Source organism: Buteo buteo, chromosome 20, assembly GCF_964188355.1.
Source record: "Buteo buteo chromosome 20, bButBut1.hap1.1, whole genome shotgun sequence".
Lineage (NCBI taxonomy): Eukaryota > Metazoa > Chordata > Aves > Accipitriformes > Accipitridae > Buteo > Buteo buteo.
In genome coordinates, this window is record NC_134190.1 from 24,996,201 (window position 1) to 25,013,559 (window position 17,359).

A 17,359-nucleotide genomic window follows, 5' to 3' on the forward strand; every position below is an offset into this window, starting at 1 on the left:
TCTTGGAACAGGTAAGTACAAGAAATTTGGCTTAAAGTGCAACTAATTTGGAAGAAACAAGATTAGTTTAACCAGAATGTATGACTGGCTATCTAAAAACCCCACTCAGAAGTTCCTTATCTGTGAACACCTTTTACACTGAAATGAAAGAACATGATCAGCAAACACTGGCCATCTTTGCCTTTTTACGAAGATGAGCTATTAAGGAATAAATTACTAATGTCTCTGTCAATTGCAGCCTAAGGCAAACATTTTCTGTTTACTAAAAATCTATCAACAAAGGAATCTGGGACAAGCTTTGCCTTTTTAAGCGAAAACCATCTTGGAGATATAAATGCCTATACTTAAATACTAACTTTTACAGATGTCATCATAATAGTAAAAATATGGCAGCCAATAACCTTTAATTCAAGAACAGCATCACTGTCAGAAAATAATCTTATCTGTAATTTTTATACCCCTTTGGTATACTACTCTCTGGTTTTAAAGAAACCTGATTAAGTCAATTAAGTATCACAGAGGATTTGAAACTAAAAATTTGTTACAGAGTAACGCTGTTAATATTTTGCATGTTACCCCTACAAGTCTGACACTTGGAGTCCAGAATTTTACTTAGAATGTGAATGTCAGCTTCCAGCACAAGCTCACGAGAGCTGTCTATAGCAAGAATCTTTTTCACCCTATCTGACTTAAAGTAAGCAATGAAATTAATTTTAAAAAAAGAAAAAAGCTGAAGTTGAGCTAACTTACAAATCTAATTTCTACCCGTAACGGCTAATATCCTCTGATAACACACAGAACTTGGAATCAGTCAGCAAATCCCATGCAACTACTCAATTGTTGAATGAAAGAACACAGGGGTTTGCAATCAAAATCCACCTGTCAATGCAACCAGCTTCAAATCACAGGCTGACAGAGTACAAAGGCATTTAGACAACATGAAATAAAACCTACCTGTTGAACATCCTGTTGAAAAACGCATAGCTGAAGCCGCTGGTGCAAGCGGACCTTTCGATGCTGCCAAATATTTTCCAGTTGGCGCTGGTGGTGCAGTACTTCATGGATCACATCCAGAACATGATGAACTGCTTTTGAGTAGTTGGCAGAAGCGGTGAGGGAATCGGAACTCCCAGGAGTCAAAGGTCTCTGAAGTTTGTCAAGCAATGACTTTCCATCTTGGCTCACCTGACCACCAGAAAGGACGAAGAATTACGTGTCTTGCCAAAAGCTTGTTAGACCATTATTTCATTCCCCACCCCCTCTCCCCACTTTAGATGTCTTTAAGGACTCGGGGAGCAGTGATGAAGTTTTTTTTTTATTCTTTGCATGATTACATGTTGCTGTTATAGAAGAAAAAAAAATATTGTATATTCTCCCTCTGTGTAAGATAATTTTAAGAAGTAGCACTCTTCTAAATAACAGCCTGTCTTTCAATTTTTCAATTATCTTAAGAGTGCTTTTCCATTAAAGTGATTTTTTTTTTTTATTTTGTTTTAACAGGTCAAGTCTAACTTAGAATAAATATTTTTCAGCTCTTTCTCTAGTCAGCAAAGCACCTAAAATTAAGCATTTGCTCAGAATTACCCTTCCAGGAGCACCTCTCTCTTTATTTGCTGTAAAGGTGAACAGGGAGGTTACTTTCTATAGGTGAATATTAATTTGATTAATACATTTAGACCAACAGATATAAACTTAGGACATGATTTGATCTGACACAATTTACGACTTCTAAATTATTACTGTTACTGGTAAGCCAAAGGCAAACTGCTGTTATGGCAAACTTAAACCTGACTGAATCATTTAAAACCTTTCCATGAAGCACAGAAAAAAACTCTTTCCCAAAATGTGCTTAACTACTGATGCTGACAAGAAACATTAGTCATTTCTAATTGTCATCTTCTCCAATTCAAACCACAGCAAAAATATTCAGATTTACCTTGCATACTAATTAAAAAGCAATAATCCCATCTTATCTGGTCACTGGTAACATTTAGCACTTGCCAAGGCTGTTGAAAGCACTTTTCGTTGGCATTTAACTGTTCTGTCACTTTTACAATGAAGCTCGGAACTGTTACAATTCAGTATCATTCAGCTATCTGTAAAGAACTTTTCTAATAGTTCATCTAACAGGCAGGAAAAATTCATCTGAAACCACAAGACCGGAGTGTAAACAATAGTCTGAATCCATCAAATCAACACCACGACAGAAACAGAAAATTTGTCAAGACCTTCCCTCAGTGGTTCTTTTCAACAATTTTCACTAAATCTAGGCACATTTTAAATTTCCTATTCAGTAGTCAAACAGATCTGAATGAAAGTTCTTTTCTAATACTTAGTTTACAAGTGAGTCTATTTCTCAGTTCCAATTTAAGCTTTTTCATTTTAGTAACAAGTATCAACACAGAGAATGAAGCTCACTTGGAAAAGTAGCTCCTATAAAGTCAAGTCAGGCAGAAAAAGAGTATAGTCCATAGCAGTTATTATAATGATGACTTTTTTCTTTTCTGTATCCAAAGCAATTATCCAATACAAGTCTTTCAAATATTTCAAAATAATGGACTTAAATTATCTATCCAGAGTCCATGATATTTAAGGAAAAAAGATAATTAATTGTGACAGTCCCTTGATCTGATTAGTTTATTAGCTTTACAAGCAAATGATCATGCACATTTCCTCTCTGGAGTTAACACAGTAAACTTTTCTTCCTTCCCAGTGCATGACTACCTTAAGATTTCAGTGAGATATATAACTTTATTTATATATATAATTTCATTTATGGCACAGCTATTGGATTTTTAAGCACACCAGTTATCTAAGCTTGTAAGCTAGTAAGTTACTTTTCTAGTAATATACAGTAATTATCCGCAGTAAAATCAGACTGTCTAGTCTTAAAAGCATTTACTCTCTTAAAATTACTGTCTTCTACTTTGCAACCAAGTCATGTTGTCAAGACATTGTAATCTAAAATGAATGACAAAGTGGTGTAATTTCCACAGTGTTCCTCTCTCTCTTCCCCCACTGTTCATTCATCACAAAATGAAAGGAGCTCCGTGCTGTAACAGAAATGGAGTCATACATCTAATAATGATAAGCAATAATTCTGTAATATCTTTACACAGAAAGACAACTCCATCAATCTTCAAAAAGGAATGCATGTTTAAATAAGGCAAAATAAAACCTTCTGTCCAGAGGAGGAACATGACTTGTACATACACATACAACTGTTACTTCTGCACCAATTCTGGTTGCTAAAAACAAAGCTATTGCTTTACCAGATGGGGAAAAGTAATGACCTGAAATCAGAAGAAAGGCATCTACTGTTGGGTTGGGATTTTTTGAGCAGTACCAATGAAGATTTTGTTAAAATGTCTAGCTATCACAAAATCAACAGCTACAGCTTTGAAATCCTAAATAAAATTTTCAAGGTATTTGCCAGAGCAATCCTATAATCTACCCATCTAATTTATTTTCATTATGCATCACCAGAAAGCAAACAGTATTTAACATGGTAATCCACAGTACTTATTTACACTTAACAGCATGCTCTAATTCAGTCACATCCCCGATGAAAAAAAAAAACCCAACCCACAAAAACCCCAATCCAAACCAAACAAAACCAAATTAAAACATCCCACTATCTTAACCTCAACGCTTTATAATCATTTTTTTAGAGAGCACGAGCCTTCTTATTCCGTGCTGCACTCTCATGGAGCAGGCACCCTGATTGCCTCTCTTCCCATAAATCTACTACAAGCGTGCTATGTCTCTGTCCCTTGTTTTACAAAGGGATCCTCTCAATGAAAAGAGGTTATAATGAGGAAAAGAAACCTTCCTACAAAACATGCTCTCAAGAATGAGTTAAAACAGATATGTGCAATAAGACCACAACTTTTATCATCAAAGGTGTGCTTCAGTATGTCATTAGATCAGCTGACATAGCAAGGTGGCATATATCAGGAATGGAGGTATCAGTGTGTATTTTACACAAAAGAACAACTCATGTGAACTCTGGACATCTGACTCATGGTAATAAAGTTTATGCAGGCCCTGGGATGGCAGGTATTCGGAAAATCCAGTTTTGATATACTAACAATAGGACTGATCACCAGCATTAATCTTACCCTCCTTTCCCGCTAAATGAAATGTGAGCAGACTTAGGATTCAGTTGCCCGTAATAGAGCTGGTTCATCAGAAAGTAGTTTTATCTTTAATGTAATGTATAAATCACCGCCATTAATTCAATCCCACATGACCTCCTTTTAAAAGAAGGCGCAAGCTGTGGCCTAACCTATCCTGTGTCCACTGATCATTGTTTACCATGATTTAATCAAATGCATAATTTTATGCAACTTTCATGAAAACAGAAACTGCTGTATTTAATCCAGAATAACATCAGTCCAACTTAAGAGCAAAAATAGCTTTACCCTGTGATGAGAACAACCCTGGAAAAAGAAAGCAAGAAAAGCTCGACAGGAAATACAGAAAATAAGTGTTAGCTGATAGTGAAGTCAATATCCATTTGATTTCTCATTTCAGCTAGCTAAAGCACATGAGAGAACTCAAAATCTGAAGAAAAACAATAGATACTTTAGTCATCGCTTCCTAGGCCACCTTCAGAATAAGCATTTTTTCTTAAGTTGTAAATACAACTATTAGAAACACTGAGAAATACTATTACTTCATTGTGTGCAAAATCCAAGATTAGAGCAGCAGCACAGCATACACTAATCTTACGAACGCTGACTACATAGGCACGCTAGCTTATTTAAGTGTCTTTGAGGTTGGCAGAACTGAGTATATTACCTTCTGGCTTGTCAAGTGACATCCTTTGATGGTTAAGCCTTTTTTGTGAGGCAATTTCAGAGGTGGATTTTCAAAACACACTTAAAGCAATCTATGCCAACAGAATACTTTCCCAAAGAATACCCAGATAGCTTCCCTTCAAGTAAGTGTTTCAACGATAGTATCATACTGCTATTAAAAATGTAGTAATATGCAAATGTAAATTAAAACATGCTTGGTACACTGCATGGGGTTTTTGTACCACACACGGTTCCATCTTGCCTTTTAAATTTCTTTCAGAAGATTAAAGAGAAGACATAACACTTAACTTTTGAACAACAGTAGCAAAGCCCAGTATACTAAATTAAAAAATAAGCCTGGCACTTGAGTTTCCAAGTAGTGCACTATGCAACAAGTGATGCCAGTTCATGATCCAAACAATATTACACCATTTTATCAAGTCAGCAACCTAAGGAAACAAGCAAGACCCCTACCTCAGAGTAAGCCAAGGTAATATGCTCATATATCCCTTGATGATGATGGATAGCATCTTCTAAATCTTGCAGTTCTGACGGAAGCTCCACCTCACCGCAGGCTTTACACCATGAGTCCACATTGCTCATGTACTGCAACAGAGAAAAAATATTCTGCTTGATTTTGGGTTCTATCAATAAATACACACACGTTGGTAATATACAAAAGGACTGGCATCTGTGTGACGGCCACTGAAAAGACTTTTTTTAAGGGAAAAACATTTAATGTATTTCTCTGTGAACCAACCAAAATGAAGCTTGTATCAGAATAGAAACAAATATTCAAGTCTGACTATACTTGTGCTTTTAGTTATATGGAACTCTCCGAGCCGTTCACAGACAGGCAGCCTTAGCTGTATGTTGGCAGCCTTCAGAACCAATTAAATTGCGGGCAATACTTATGCTTCAAGTTTACTCTTGCTCCTTTTCTTGACTTTACAGCTAAGAAAAAGTTTACTTCACCCTGCACCTACCATTTCAGATGCATGAAAGCCAATTAAGGTCTTGTCTACTCAAAGAGGTAAAACATGCTACTACTTTCAAGTCCAGACCCTCAGCTTTTACCGATCAACTCCCTGTGCAGATACTCATGTTATCATGAGGTATCACCTCACCTTTTTTAGATCTTCAGAGAAAACCAAGTTACTTTGCACGTGTGTACACACATACACACAAAGAATTAATGGTGAACTGTTCACTGAAACACTCCATAGTTGTCTTTTGCTGGAAAGAGATCATCAAGGAGGCAAAGCACTGTTAGAACACAGCAAATTCACACCTCAGTCCCCAAGCACTAACTTCTACACACAGAGAAGCACTAAATCCATTTGGTAAGCTCCTACAGCAGCAACCATGTAAGGGATTTACAACTTAAGCGGGGGTCTCTTAGGACTAACACTGAACTTTGAGCGCACAGCTATGTCAGCATAGCTGCTCAAGTCAAGCCTTTCAGGGGAAATTGAGGATACGGCAACAGAATCTCTTGTGCAGACAATTTAAGTTATCTCTGAAGCTTAAGCTGTCTTGACAGACAAGAAACTGCCATCATAGCGGTATGCACAGCAGAAGTTCCAGCAACTTATTTTTGACAGCTAGGGGGCATGAATTTTATACCCTCGTTGTGCTAGGAAAGGAAAGAGGAAAAAAGAATCTGTTTTTCTAGGAGTTTTCATAGCTGTTAAACTCAGTACAGCCAAGCACTTGTGGTACCTGTAAACTAAATTCGTCCTCTATTGATGTCAAGTTCAAGTCTCAAAAGTTTTACGAGACCAAGCCATTTCTCTCATCATAAGTATCTTAATCCCTGGAGCACAAGTAGTGTTTTGAGGAAAAAGTAATCCACAGACCATTTCTGGTACTCCATCATTGTTTGAAAGCTGGGAGGAAGGGAGGTAGAGTACTTAACTCTAAGATACTTATTTAATTCTCATTTCATCAAGGGGCAATTTTAAAAATCTCTAACGTTAAGCACTGAATATTAAAAGAAGCTCCATGTGGGACCACAGAGCTCCACACCTCTTGCACCAGTCAGCAGGCACTGAGAGCTGGGTGCAGTCTTCACTGTGTCTGACAGCAGGCAGCGACACTTACCTGTCACTTGCAAGGGAACATGTACATTCAAGAAAGGTATGTTATTTCTTTTAGCTGCATACTTTTTAATCATCTTTTTATGTAGGTCAAGCACCGCCATTCTCTAAAGGGGTCATTCCTCTCTTTCCAAACCCTCTTTCCTTGAGCTCACTCTCCACTGCTAATGAAACAGCTAATATATCACAGCCAGGTATCTTACAAAGCAACTAGGACAATCCATCACAGTTAATCATAAAACGAAAACCGCAGAAGGAGCAATTAAAAAGTAAATTAATCCCAGCAGATGCTGCACTATTTTTTCTCATTCTTCTCTCTCCTCCTGTTTACACTTACATTTAGTGCTGAAGAAGGTAACACCAACCCCTACCACAGTTGCCCAGCACACACACACAAAATTTACTCCCCTGACTTCTGATGAACATAATTTTCTTATGAAAAAGGACAACATTTGAGGCAGGGTATACGTATTTGTTCATGTTTCACCATCTCTCTCCTACATGTATGGCTGACAGTGCTTAAACGTAAAGCTGAATAACCCAAGCAATTATAAAAGCATCAATACTAATAAGGTACCACACTGTGTCTATCAAATGCTTCAAGCTGGTTGGTGACTTTTATACCAGAAAACAATTCCTTTGGCTCCTTTTTATGTGGCTTTTCTGTAAAACCTGCTAAAAATACTTATTATAGTGGCATCAGTTTATATACTTTACCTTAGTCTGTCTAGGGACAGTTCAACCAATGTCACCACTAACGTAATGAAAAGCAATGTGTATTTGCATCTTAATATGGTCACATTTCTAATTTCTGGACATTTATGAAGTTGAATATCTGTGTAGTAGAAATCAGGAAAAAAAATAAAGCGTGCTTCCTCCCTCTATTTCTGCAGTTATCAACTCCCAAGTGGTTCCTTCATTTATTCCAAATTAAAGTTACATCAGACATGAGACCTTTCTTGGATCCAATTTAGCAAGGCAAATGGAAAGAAAAGTATCTACAGCAGCCAGACAGCACACCAGAGCTTCAGTCAGCCACAACCACCCAGGAACCTCTGCTCTCCAAATTCACCAGAGGTGTACAGAGCAGTCAGTCTATAATATCAATGGGTGACTCAACAGCACACACACCCCAACTCCTTCAGAACTGAATTCCCTTGAGGGGAAAACATGCTTTCACCATCAAGACTATTAACTTGGGGATATTTATTCCCATTTCCCCTACATATACCTCTTCTCTGGCAGTTATACATGGTTAATGACTTAATTAAAATAATTGGTATAGGCCTACAGCTAAAAATTTTGTTTAATATAGGAGGAATCTCATATGGGATACTAAGTAAACATCTCCCACCACAATTTCAGATTCAGAAGACAGTTAATTGACTTCTCAACTTTCAGGCCAGTTCAACTTAGTTTTCTATAAGCAATTACTACGCGTTAAATCTTGACTTTCAAGGACTGATTGGGGTGAAGTGGTGAGGACAACAGAACAAGTGATGATTTCTGGATGTAGGAAAGGCATTATATTGATACTGACTATACTAAAATTTTTCCTTTCCTTCTTTCTTTCAACTTAAAAGCTTTATATAGTTAAGCATTTATGTCCACATCATTTTGATTCATATAGCTAACTTGGCTAAGTTTTGTCTTGCATTGATATGGTCAAGGCATTCTGTAGAGAATATAAGGGCAGTGGGCTGTCCTGAGGAGAACAAGCTTTTGTTTGAGTATCAGCTGAAATAGGCAAAAATTAATGCTCTGGCTTTCTGGCTGACCTTTTCAATCACTCTCTTGTACTTCTGTCTGAATCAAAAGCAAAGAGTACAACTCACCATTCCAGCACGGAAACTTTTGTTGGCACCATCCCCGTTCACTAACCTGTTCAGCTTTCTGGTGGAAGATGGAGGACATATCCAGTAACGTGCTACGTTCATCCAAGGCTGCAGCAAACGCCTTCCATTCTTGCTCCAACTGACTAGCAATCTGTTTTATTTGCTGTGAAGCATAATGGCCAGACTCAACCAGGCGATTTGCTACTGACATGATGCGGTTTATGTTTACATACACATTCTATGGAGAAGAAGGAAGGAAAAATAGTGGAAGTTAGCAGACCACTTAAATACAAAGGTATATTTCTATAAAATTCTTCTTTATTACAGCACTCCTTAATAGACTGGTTTTATTTGCCAAGTTTGTGTATGCTGAACTTTGGAATCTAGGCGTATAATGTAACAGCCTATCTGCATCATTGACAAGGCAGAAGGACAACTTGAAATGACCAGAGAGTCTCAAGCTAATGTTAATGGTCAGCTTAAACAAGGTCATATTATACAAAGACCCATTATTACAATGAAGAGGAAAAGCTAATCATATTTTGCAACAGCCTCAATAAGAATCTTCACAGACGTTCAAGTCAACAAGACATTCATACCCACCCAATACAGGAAAATCAAAGTATAATTAGTAAGCACTTTATCTATCCATGGTATGCATGTGTGCAACATCACTCTACAAATCTTTACATCGACTTCTGAAAGTCTTTCTATTTTTTAAGTAAGAAAACACAGAACTCTGAGTTTGAAGGAGTTCAACAGTATTAGATTTTATTTTCCTGCCACTATATTGCCTCACAGCTAGCACTGAAGACTAGACAAATAACATCAAAGATCTGAAAGATTCTCTAGCATACTGGCATTACTCACTGAGGGCTCTTAGTCGCTCTAATTTTCAATCAAGAGTTTCTGATTCCTGCAAAGCCAGAAACAAGAACAACTTCACCACCAAAAGGTTTCCAAGTAGCTCTTCCAGAGCTACATGTATATAATGCTGTGTTTACACTTCTTTCAATTGGACTGACTCTCGCACATCTAGAATGAAGTTTTTAAAATCACAGGATTACTGAGGTTGGAGACCATCTAGTCTACCTCCCCTGCTCAAAGCCGGTTCAATCACAGCAGGTTGCTCAGGGTCATGTCCAGTGGGGTTTTGAGAATCTCTCAGGATGGAGAGACGACAAACTCTCTGAGCAACCTGTTCCAGTGTTTCTTATGTTTAAATGGAATTTCTTGTATTTCAGCTTGTGCCCATTACCTCTTGTTCTGTTACTGGATACCATGGAGAAAAGTCTGGTTCTGTCTTCTTCACTCCCTCCCATGCCTCCATCTTATGTATAATTTTACATATGCAAAATCCCTCCTAAACATTCCTTTATCCAGGGTAACCAATTCCAGCGCTCTCAGCCTCTCCTTCTACAACACAGGCATGCCATACAGGTACTTCAGAGAAGAAATTGGTCATGGTGACTTCCCAGAAAGGGAATGAGAGCTTTCCACATAATGCTGTCCTGTAGGCACATCCTAATTTGTGCGGGTACACTTGGAGCAACTCCAGTTCAGCCCTGTTTTGTTGATTACAGCATCCCTTTTGTTCACAGCAGACCCTTTGCTTGCCAGCCCAGTCCACCACATCTCACTCGATTGTTGGTCCTCTTCTCCCTCTCCTATCATTCTTACGATAAAGCCCTTCTTACCAGGTTGTCCAGCCTCCTGGCAAAAATACTTTTGCCCCACTTAGTCAAACACACATCTTTGATCCTCAGAGAGAGGGTTGCATGGTTGTAGAAACCAAAACCCTGTTGCCAACATAGAATCATAGAACGGTTTGGGTTGGAAGGGACCTTAAAGATCATCTACTTCCAATGCCCCTTCCATGGGCAGGGACACCTTCCACCAGACCAGGTTGCTCCGAGCCCCATCCAACCTGGCCTTGAGCACTGCCAGGGATGGGGCAGCCACAGCCTCTCTGGGCAACCTGGGCCAGTGCCTCACCACCCTCACAGTAAAGAATTTCCTCCTTACATCTAATCTAAATTTACCCTCTTTCAGTTTAAAACTGTTACCCCTCATCCTATCACTACACTCCCTGTTAAAGAGTCCCTCCCCAGCCTCCCTGTAGGCCCCCTTTAGGTACTGGAAGGCTGCTACACGGTCTCTCTGGAGCCTTCTCTTCTCCAGGATGAACAGCCCCAGCTCTCTCAGCCTGTCTTCATAGGAGAGCTGCTCCAGCCCTCTGTTCATCTTGGTGGACCTCCTCTGGACCCGCTCCAACAGGTCCATGTCCTTCTTAAGTTGGGGGCCCCAGAACTGAATGCAGTACTGCCGGTGGGGTCTCACAAGAGCGGAGCAGAGGGGCAGAATCCCCTCCCTTGACCTGCTGGTCACGCTTCTTTTGATGCAGCCCAGGATAGGGTTGGCTTTCTGGGCTGTGAGCGCACATTGCCGGGTTGTGTTGAGCTTCTCGTCAACCGAAACCCTCAAGTCCTCCTCCGCAGGGCTGCTCTCAATCCACTCATCGCCCAGCCTGTATTTGTGCTTGGGATTGCCCCAAACCATGTGCAGGACCTTGCACTCGGCCTTGTTGAACTTCACGAGGTTCCCGCGGGCCCACTTCTGAAGCCTGTCAAGGTTCCTCTGGGTGGCATCCCTTCCCTCCAGCATGTCGACCACGCCACATACCTTGCTGTCTTCAGCAAACTTGTCGACCTGCAGGATCCATCTACCCTCTCACCAGCAGGACTGAGAAGAAAACCACCTGGGCTCTGATGCCCTTGACCATTGCCTCTGGACCCATGTAGTCACACTTGAGACTTTCGAGGTCACCCCTGGCAGTACTGCTGGTGCTCACATGGAAGAGTGGCAGGGGACAATAATCTGAGGGCTGGACAAGCTTTGGAACTCTTTCCACAATGTCCCAAATGCGAGCCCCAACAAGCAGCAAACTTCCATAGAGAATGAGTCAGGGAGGCAGATGGGGGTCTCTGTTCCCTGCAGAAAGGAGTCTCTCATTACTATCACTCGCCTCCTTCTTTTGGTGCTCCCATGTGGCTGACATGGAACAGATGCATTATTTGACAGCTCCCAGCTCCTCATCAGCCGTGAGGTCAGTGAACCTATTCTGTAGCTGCAAATCCTCAGGTGGAGCAGAAACTTTCCTCCAGTGCCAGAAGCCTTTACCTTGGAACCTTCATCATCATGGGAGTCTCCACTTCCCAGACAGGCACAGAGTGCCTGACCCTCCTCCCTTCAGTACAGTTGGTAGTTCAGGCTCTTGAAGCTGCAGTGTTGGAAAAGATCTGGTCAATCTCTTTCTCCTTATCTCTGATGCTGTTCAGACTGCTGACCTCCTCCTGCAGCTCCTTTACTTGGTGACACAGATCCTTAATAACTGCACACCTCCTGTGGGCAAGAAAACCCATCTCTGCTGCCCCAGCCTTGGCAAGAAGCCACAGGCATTCCCTGCAGCCCTGGACCTACAGAGCTGTGTCCTTCTGGAGCTCCCCCTGGGTCGAGGCCTCTGATGTTACAGGGATAGTTGGTCCAGCAGTAGCTGGGGACTGTGCCCTGCGGTGCATCACCACCATTACCGAGGACATGGATGCTGTTCTGAGCAGAGTTCTGGCCCTTTCTCCATGAACTGCAGCACAAACTGCTCCGTCCGTTGGCTACTTCTGTTAGCTGCACTCGTTCTTGCCTATATCCTAAAAATTTACATGTGGGACCAAGCTGCCAAACAGTACCACACAGAACAGTTCAGAAGAGAACAACAAACACCATTACCATCTCAACATTCTGCAGCAAAATATTTTTCCCTCTTGTCCACGCAGTACTTTCTGGAATGCCAACACACAGAAAATGCCGTGCAGCAGTTAGCTACCCATCAGCAGCAGCATTGCCACCTTCCCCGATAAAGGGTTGAGGAATTTTGTCCAGCGAGCCAGGGGGACAGAACTGACTGCAACAAGCCTCAAGAAAAGGCCACAGATCAACAAGTGACAGAAGAACAAAACCTGAAATTGCTGGAAAACTGTATGGTTGTATTACCGTTGAGAGATGTGACGGGCAGCCTGTGCCAAAATCTGACTACACCCCTGCCAGTAAGAGAGGTCAGGGGAGAACGCTGGCACACGGACACCCAACGCCGCACAGACGCTGAGCATCTGAGGTGGAACCATTACCTGTTGGCCTCGAGCCACTGCCCAGAGCCTGACACTGATGGGCTGGAGCAAATGTTGCAGTTCCTCCAGGCTTCACTATGCTGACTCGTCTGAGTGGTAGTGGGCACAGGTCTCTATTAATTGTAACTGTACCCATGCAAGCAGGAGCATACCTGACACAGCCTACACCTCACCACTTCATAAATTGAGCACAGCAGTGTCATGTTGGCTGTTTTTTCCTTCCTGCACAATACTACCTTTTCATTTTTTAGGTTATCCTACACATCTATGCTCTCCTCTTAAGCACAGCCAAAGAACTGGAAGAGAACAAAACTGCTATTTCCAACAAATTTTAAAAGACTGGAGAGCATTTAGGCCTATTAAAGTGTATGTAGCATAAATAAGAGACTGCTAAATGAATCCAGAAAGCCATTACATGTTTTTTACAGTGGTATGAAAAAAAACAAGTGTCAAAAGAGAAAAGAATAAAGACTATATTAGAGTGCTATTTGAACTGTTTGTGTGTCATAATAAAGGAATTTTGGAAATTCTGGAACGCCAATTAGATATGAAGGACAGGGCACCATAAACGTGAAGTTAAACAAAACTGAGCTGCGGTTAAAATGCATTCATTTTCCCATGGCAATCTGGCTTCACAAGTGTGGAAGAATACCCCCTGTAGCAGTATGAATATGAATTAAGATGCTGACAGTTGAACACTTTCCAAGCTATGTATACCACATTCCTTTCCTCAAAAAAAAAAAAAAAAAATCTTATAATCTCAACCTTTTTTTTCCTCCACTATCATATCCCTCACCACCCAATATGTCTACTAAAGCTTTAAGTTTCAATATTTTACAATGCAATGACCCAAAAGAGACAGTTTAGTTAAGTAGGAAAAGAATCTCAAATAGCAACTTGCTACAATTGGACTGTCTTTAACTGATCCTCGAAGGTTAACAAATTCTGTTCAATCTTCTAAAAGGACAAGTAGGTCCACTGTTGTTGTTTAATGACAAATGCATATTTTGAGCACTGCTTGAGAAGCACTGTTCCAAATAAGCCGATGCTCATTCCCCAGGGACTGACATCTTATTTGCTGCATGGATTTACATCCCGGTTTTAGTTAAAGAAGCAACAGCTATCAGGTAATAACTGTTAAAGACTTATTCAGCCATCTCATTTACATCACGTGAATCTGCATGAAACATCTGCAGCTTCTAAATGTGTTTCAACTAAAAAGGCTAAAGTGATACTGCATTTCTTTCATTGTGCTACACATGATTATTGTAACAAAACTAAAAGGGGAACAATTCAAGTCAATGCATTACAGTACATATAGTAAGTACATGAATGTACTTAGTACGCTTATTTTCTCTCACAATGCCTTTTAGTCAGAAGCTGAAAAAGACACCTGACAGTATCTGGGAAGCTCCTCATTGCAGGATTAATCCCTAAAGGGTGCATACCCATAAAAAAAGTATTGCTCAGCAAGGCAACACAGATTAGTAGCTTAACACAAGCTGTAGTGCACTGTGTCATTCTTTGGTGTGTGCCTGAAAGGCAAGTACACAGGGGAAAATATAGGTGACAGCCTGCCAGCTTAACTGAATTTCTATCACACTCAATACAAAATAAAGCTGGCAGATGCCCCGAAGGTTCCATTTTATTTCCTGATTTTCCCAGATCCATTTAGAAAATGTTTGTTTAGCTCTAAGATTTCAAATAGTAGTTTTCTGACACAGAGACTATTAAGCATTCAGTGTTAAAAACAACCACCTCAGTGACATGGTCCATAAGCATCATAAACTGGCACCTCTATGTAAACTACTGAGTTTGAACTATTCGTTTGTGATGGAAATATTTTAGCAATGGAATTCCCAAATCATCTGCCACTTCACACACACAAATGGCCAGCAAGACAAGGTGTAGCATTAGTGTATGAAATAACACCTGCTTTAATGATTTAAATGTTTTCTAACATCTCTTCTATTCTCACTCTTGCAGCAACAGTAAGACTCTCAGTTTGGGAATCCAAACTTCAAAGATGAGGGCTGCAGAACAACTAAAGGTATCACCTGACCTCTTCCCTTGAAAAAAAATAAATTCAGCAACATCCAGACTACAATTAAGGAAAATGTTTAACCTGTTCTTCAACTACAAGGATCCTCAAAATATTCTCAGGTAACTACTTAAGCATTGCTATCAGCACTGGAATAACTGAAATAGAATTCCACTCCAATCTTCTTCAAATTTATTATCTTTCTCTCCTATATTTTTCACAGTGGACCTAGGGAGTGTTACTGCAAGACTATATAGGCCAACACCAACATCACCTTCTTTCCTCTCTTACTTTTAACTTATCTTCACTATCTCATAGTAAATGCCCATGCCTTCAACCTCTCCTTACAGGCATGTCATTTTCATCTGGATGTTCTCCATTACAACATTAAGCATGGGGTTCTAAATTGGACCTAGTTCTCTAGTAGGACCAACTGAATCAGAGCAATTTCTTTACAAATCTTAAGTTCAGCAACCCCAATAAGTATCAAGAGTGGAATAAGATCTGCTTCTTTGCAGCAACACCACAGTCTATTCCTTTAGTTCATGATCCATTGACATGAACATACTTGTTGCTGTATTAACAACTCACCAGCTGATTGCTTTTTAAAATCTGTTCATTTGCTTCTTCCTTCTTTGGAGTTGCACATCTAGCCTGTTCTGTTTCATCTTGTTGACTTTGGAGTGCTCCTCAGAAGCTGGAAATAGCCTGAACTCATTTTGCCTTTTCAGTCTCTTCTCAGGTTGGTGACATCCAGACATTGCATCTAAGCATTAACTGCTCTGGCACCAGAAAGATCTCCTTACGGATGTGCACTCAAAAAACATCCTCCCAGCCTGACCAGGATCCACAGCTGTGCATTCCCTGAACTTCAAGAACATCACAAATCCATGGTTTGCTTAAACTACGGTTATTCAGAACTACCCAAAACTTGACTGAATACATTTTACCTACTCTACTGCCCCATGCCTATTTCAAGTCTTTACCTTGTCTATTAGGGATGTTAGATTGGTTGGAGAGTTGATGGAATTTACCATTTAACTTTTATTTATTTATTTTTACTAAAAGCCCTATCTGAGCAATCTATTAGCTTAGAAAAAAACCAAACCCAACTCAAAACCACCACCAACAAACAACCCCACCAGCATCCACACAACAGACATGTCCCCCCCAAGACAGAAGAGTTAGCTTACTACTGTTCACCATTCTGCACAGTCTTCTGTGAAAAATCTGCATTTCAAAGCAATCTGAGAAAGTATGCACAATTCACAACCTGTGGTCTTGTTCTCATATGCTGAAGACTCAGAGGACCCGGGGCAGTCTAGAATTCACAAGGTGCTTAAGTCTGTCTCAACTGACAACTCTGTATGGTTACAAAAATACATATTTAAAATAAAAAGAATCTCAAGAGTGAAATACGTCAGTACTACGAAGGAAGAGGAAAAAGTTACACTAGTTGTCAGCTAAGCTTATTTTACCTCACCTGACCTTCTTAATGTTTTCATTTGCACCAGTCCCTGTGGCTGGATTTGAGCAAGCCAAGTCAAGTAATTTATCTTCGTAACTTTTAACTCTGTAAACCCAGTGATGTTCAAGCATTGTGTTCAGACTTTTATTTTAACCTCCCAAAACTCTCACCAGTGCTCATCTGGCACTTTTTTGGGGGATGACATTCATTACTTGATTATTACCTTGATAAAGTTGTTTAGTATATGCAAACAGCCTGTTCTGAGAACATTAATCAACTTAGCAATATGCTTACAATTGACACGGGACTTTTTGGAATATGGTTAATAAACAAAGCTTCTACTGACGGTCCTATCAGCCTTAAGACAAGAAGTAGTCATAGCATGCCCTTTAATAGGAGGCAGTGTCAGCTTTCTCTGAAGAAAGTTTAACTTTGCCTACATCCCCTTCCAATCATTTTGACCCTCACCAGTGCAGTGAGGGGAACAGTTAAGTTGTAACGAAAGCAAGGCCATTTGGTCTAGCAAAAGAGAAGAAGAAAATATTCAAATAAGTAACATCATCTTCCTCACCCATACATCACATGACTGCTTTTGCTTCCCCTGTGTCCCAGCAGGCGCATGGAAAATGGCAGGAGAAAGAGTGGACAGACACAGAATCAGTCACCCCCACTCTTGAATGCAAGACTGACTAATCGTATAATCACGGACACTTTGTTTTTGCAGTTCAAAAACTTGACAGATAATTTTTGTACTTGCAACTCCTGTGATGCTTTACTGGCAAGTTTCTCCCTTAAAAGGTACTAAAAACTTGTTTTGAGAAGTGAAGCATTGGTTTAGTCACCCAAAGAGGAACTTCAAGTTGAAACTGAGTATTGCTTAACTCAAATAAATCTCAGGACTTGACAACAGCAATTTACTGGTGCTGAAAACAG

At 40.2% G+C, this 17,359-nt stretch overlaps 1 protein-coding gene across 4 annotated transcripts in view; it reads right to left on the minus strand.

Moving 5' to 3' along the window:
* The window catches only part of TRIO (trio Rho guanine nucleotide exchange factor), a 256,719-nt gene that overhangs the window by 147,673 nt on the left and 91,687 nt on the right, over positions 1 to 17,359 (minus strand). For all 4 annotated transcript variants that reach the window (XM_075052205.1, XM_075052204.1, XM_075052206.1 and 1 more), the window contains exons 7-9: positions 8,783 to 8,974; positions 5,277 to 5,408; positions 955 to 1,185 (exon numbers count right to left, since the gene is read on the minus strand). In XM_075052205.1, the coding sequence (XP_074908306.1) occupies positions 955 to 1,185; positions 5,277 to 5,408; positions 8,783 to 8,974 (555 nt within the window). The remainder of the gene's footprint in view (positions 1 to 954; positions 1,186 to 5,276; positions 5,409 to 8,782; positions 8,975 to 17,359) is intronic.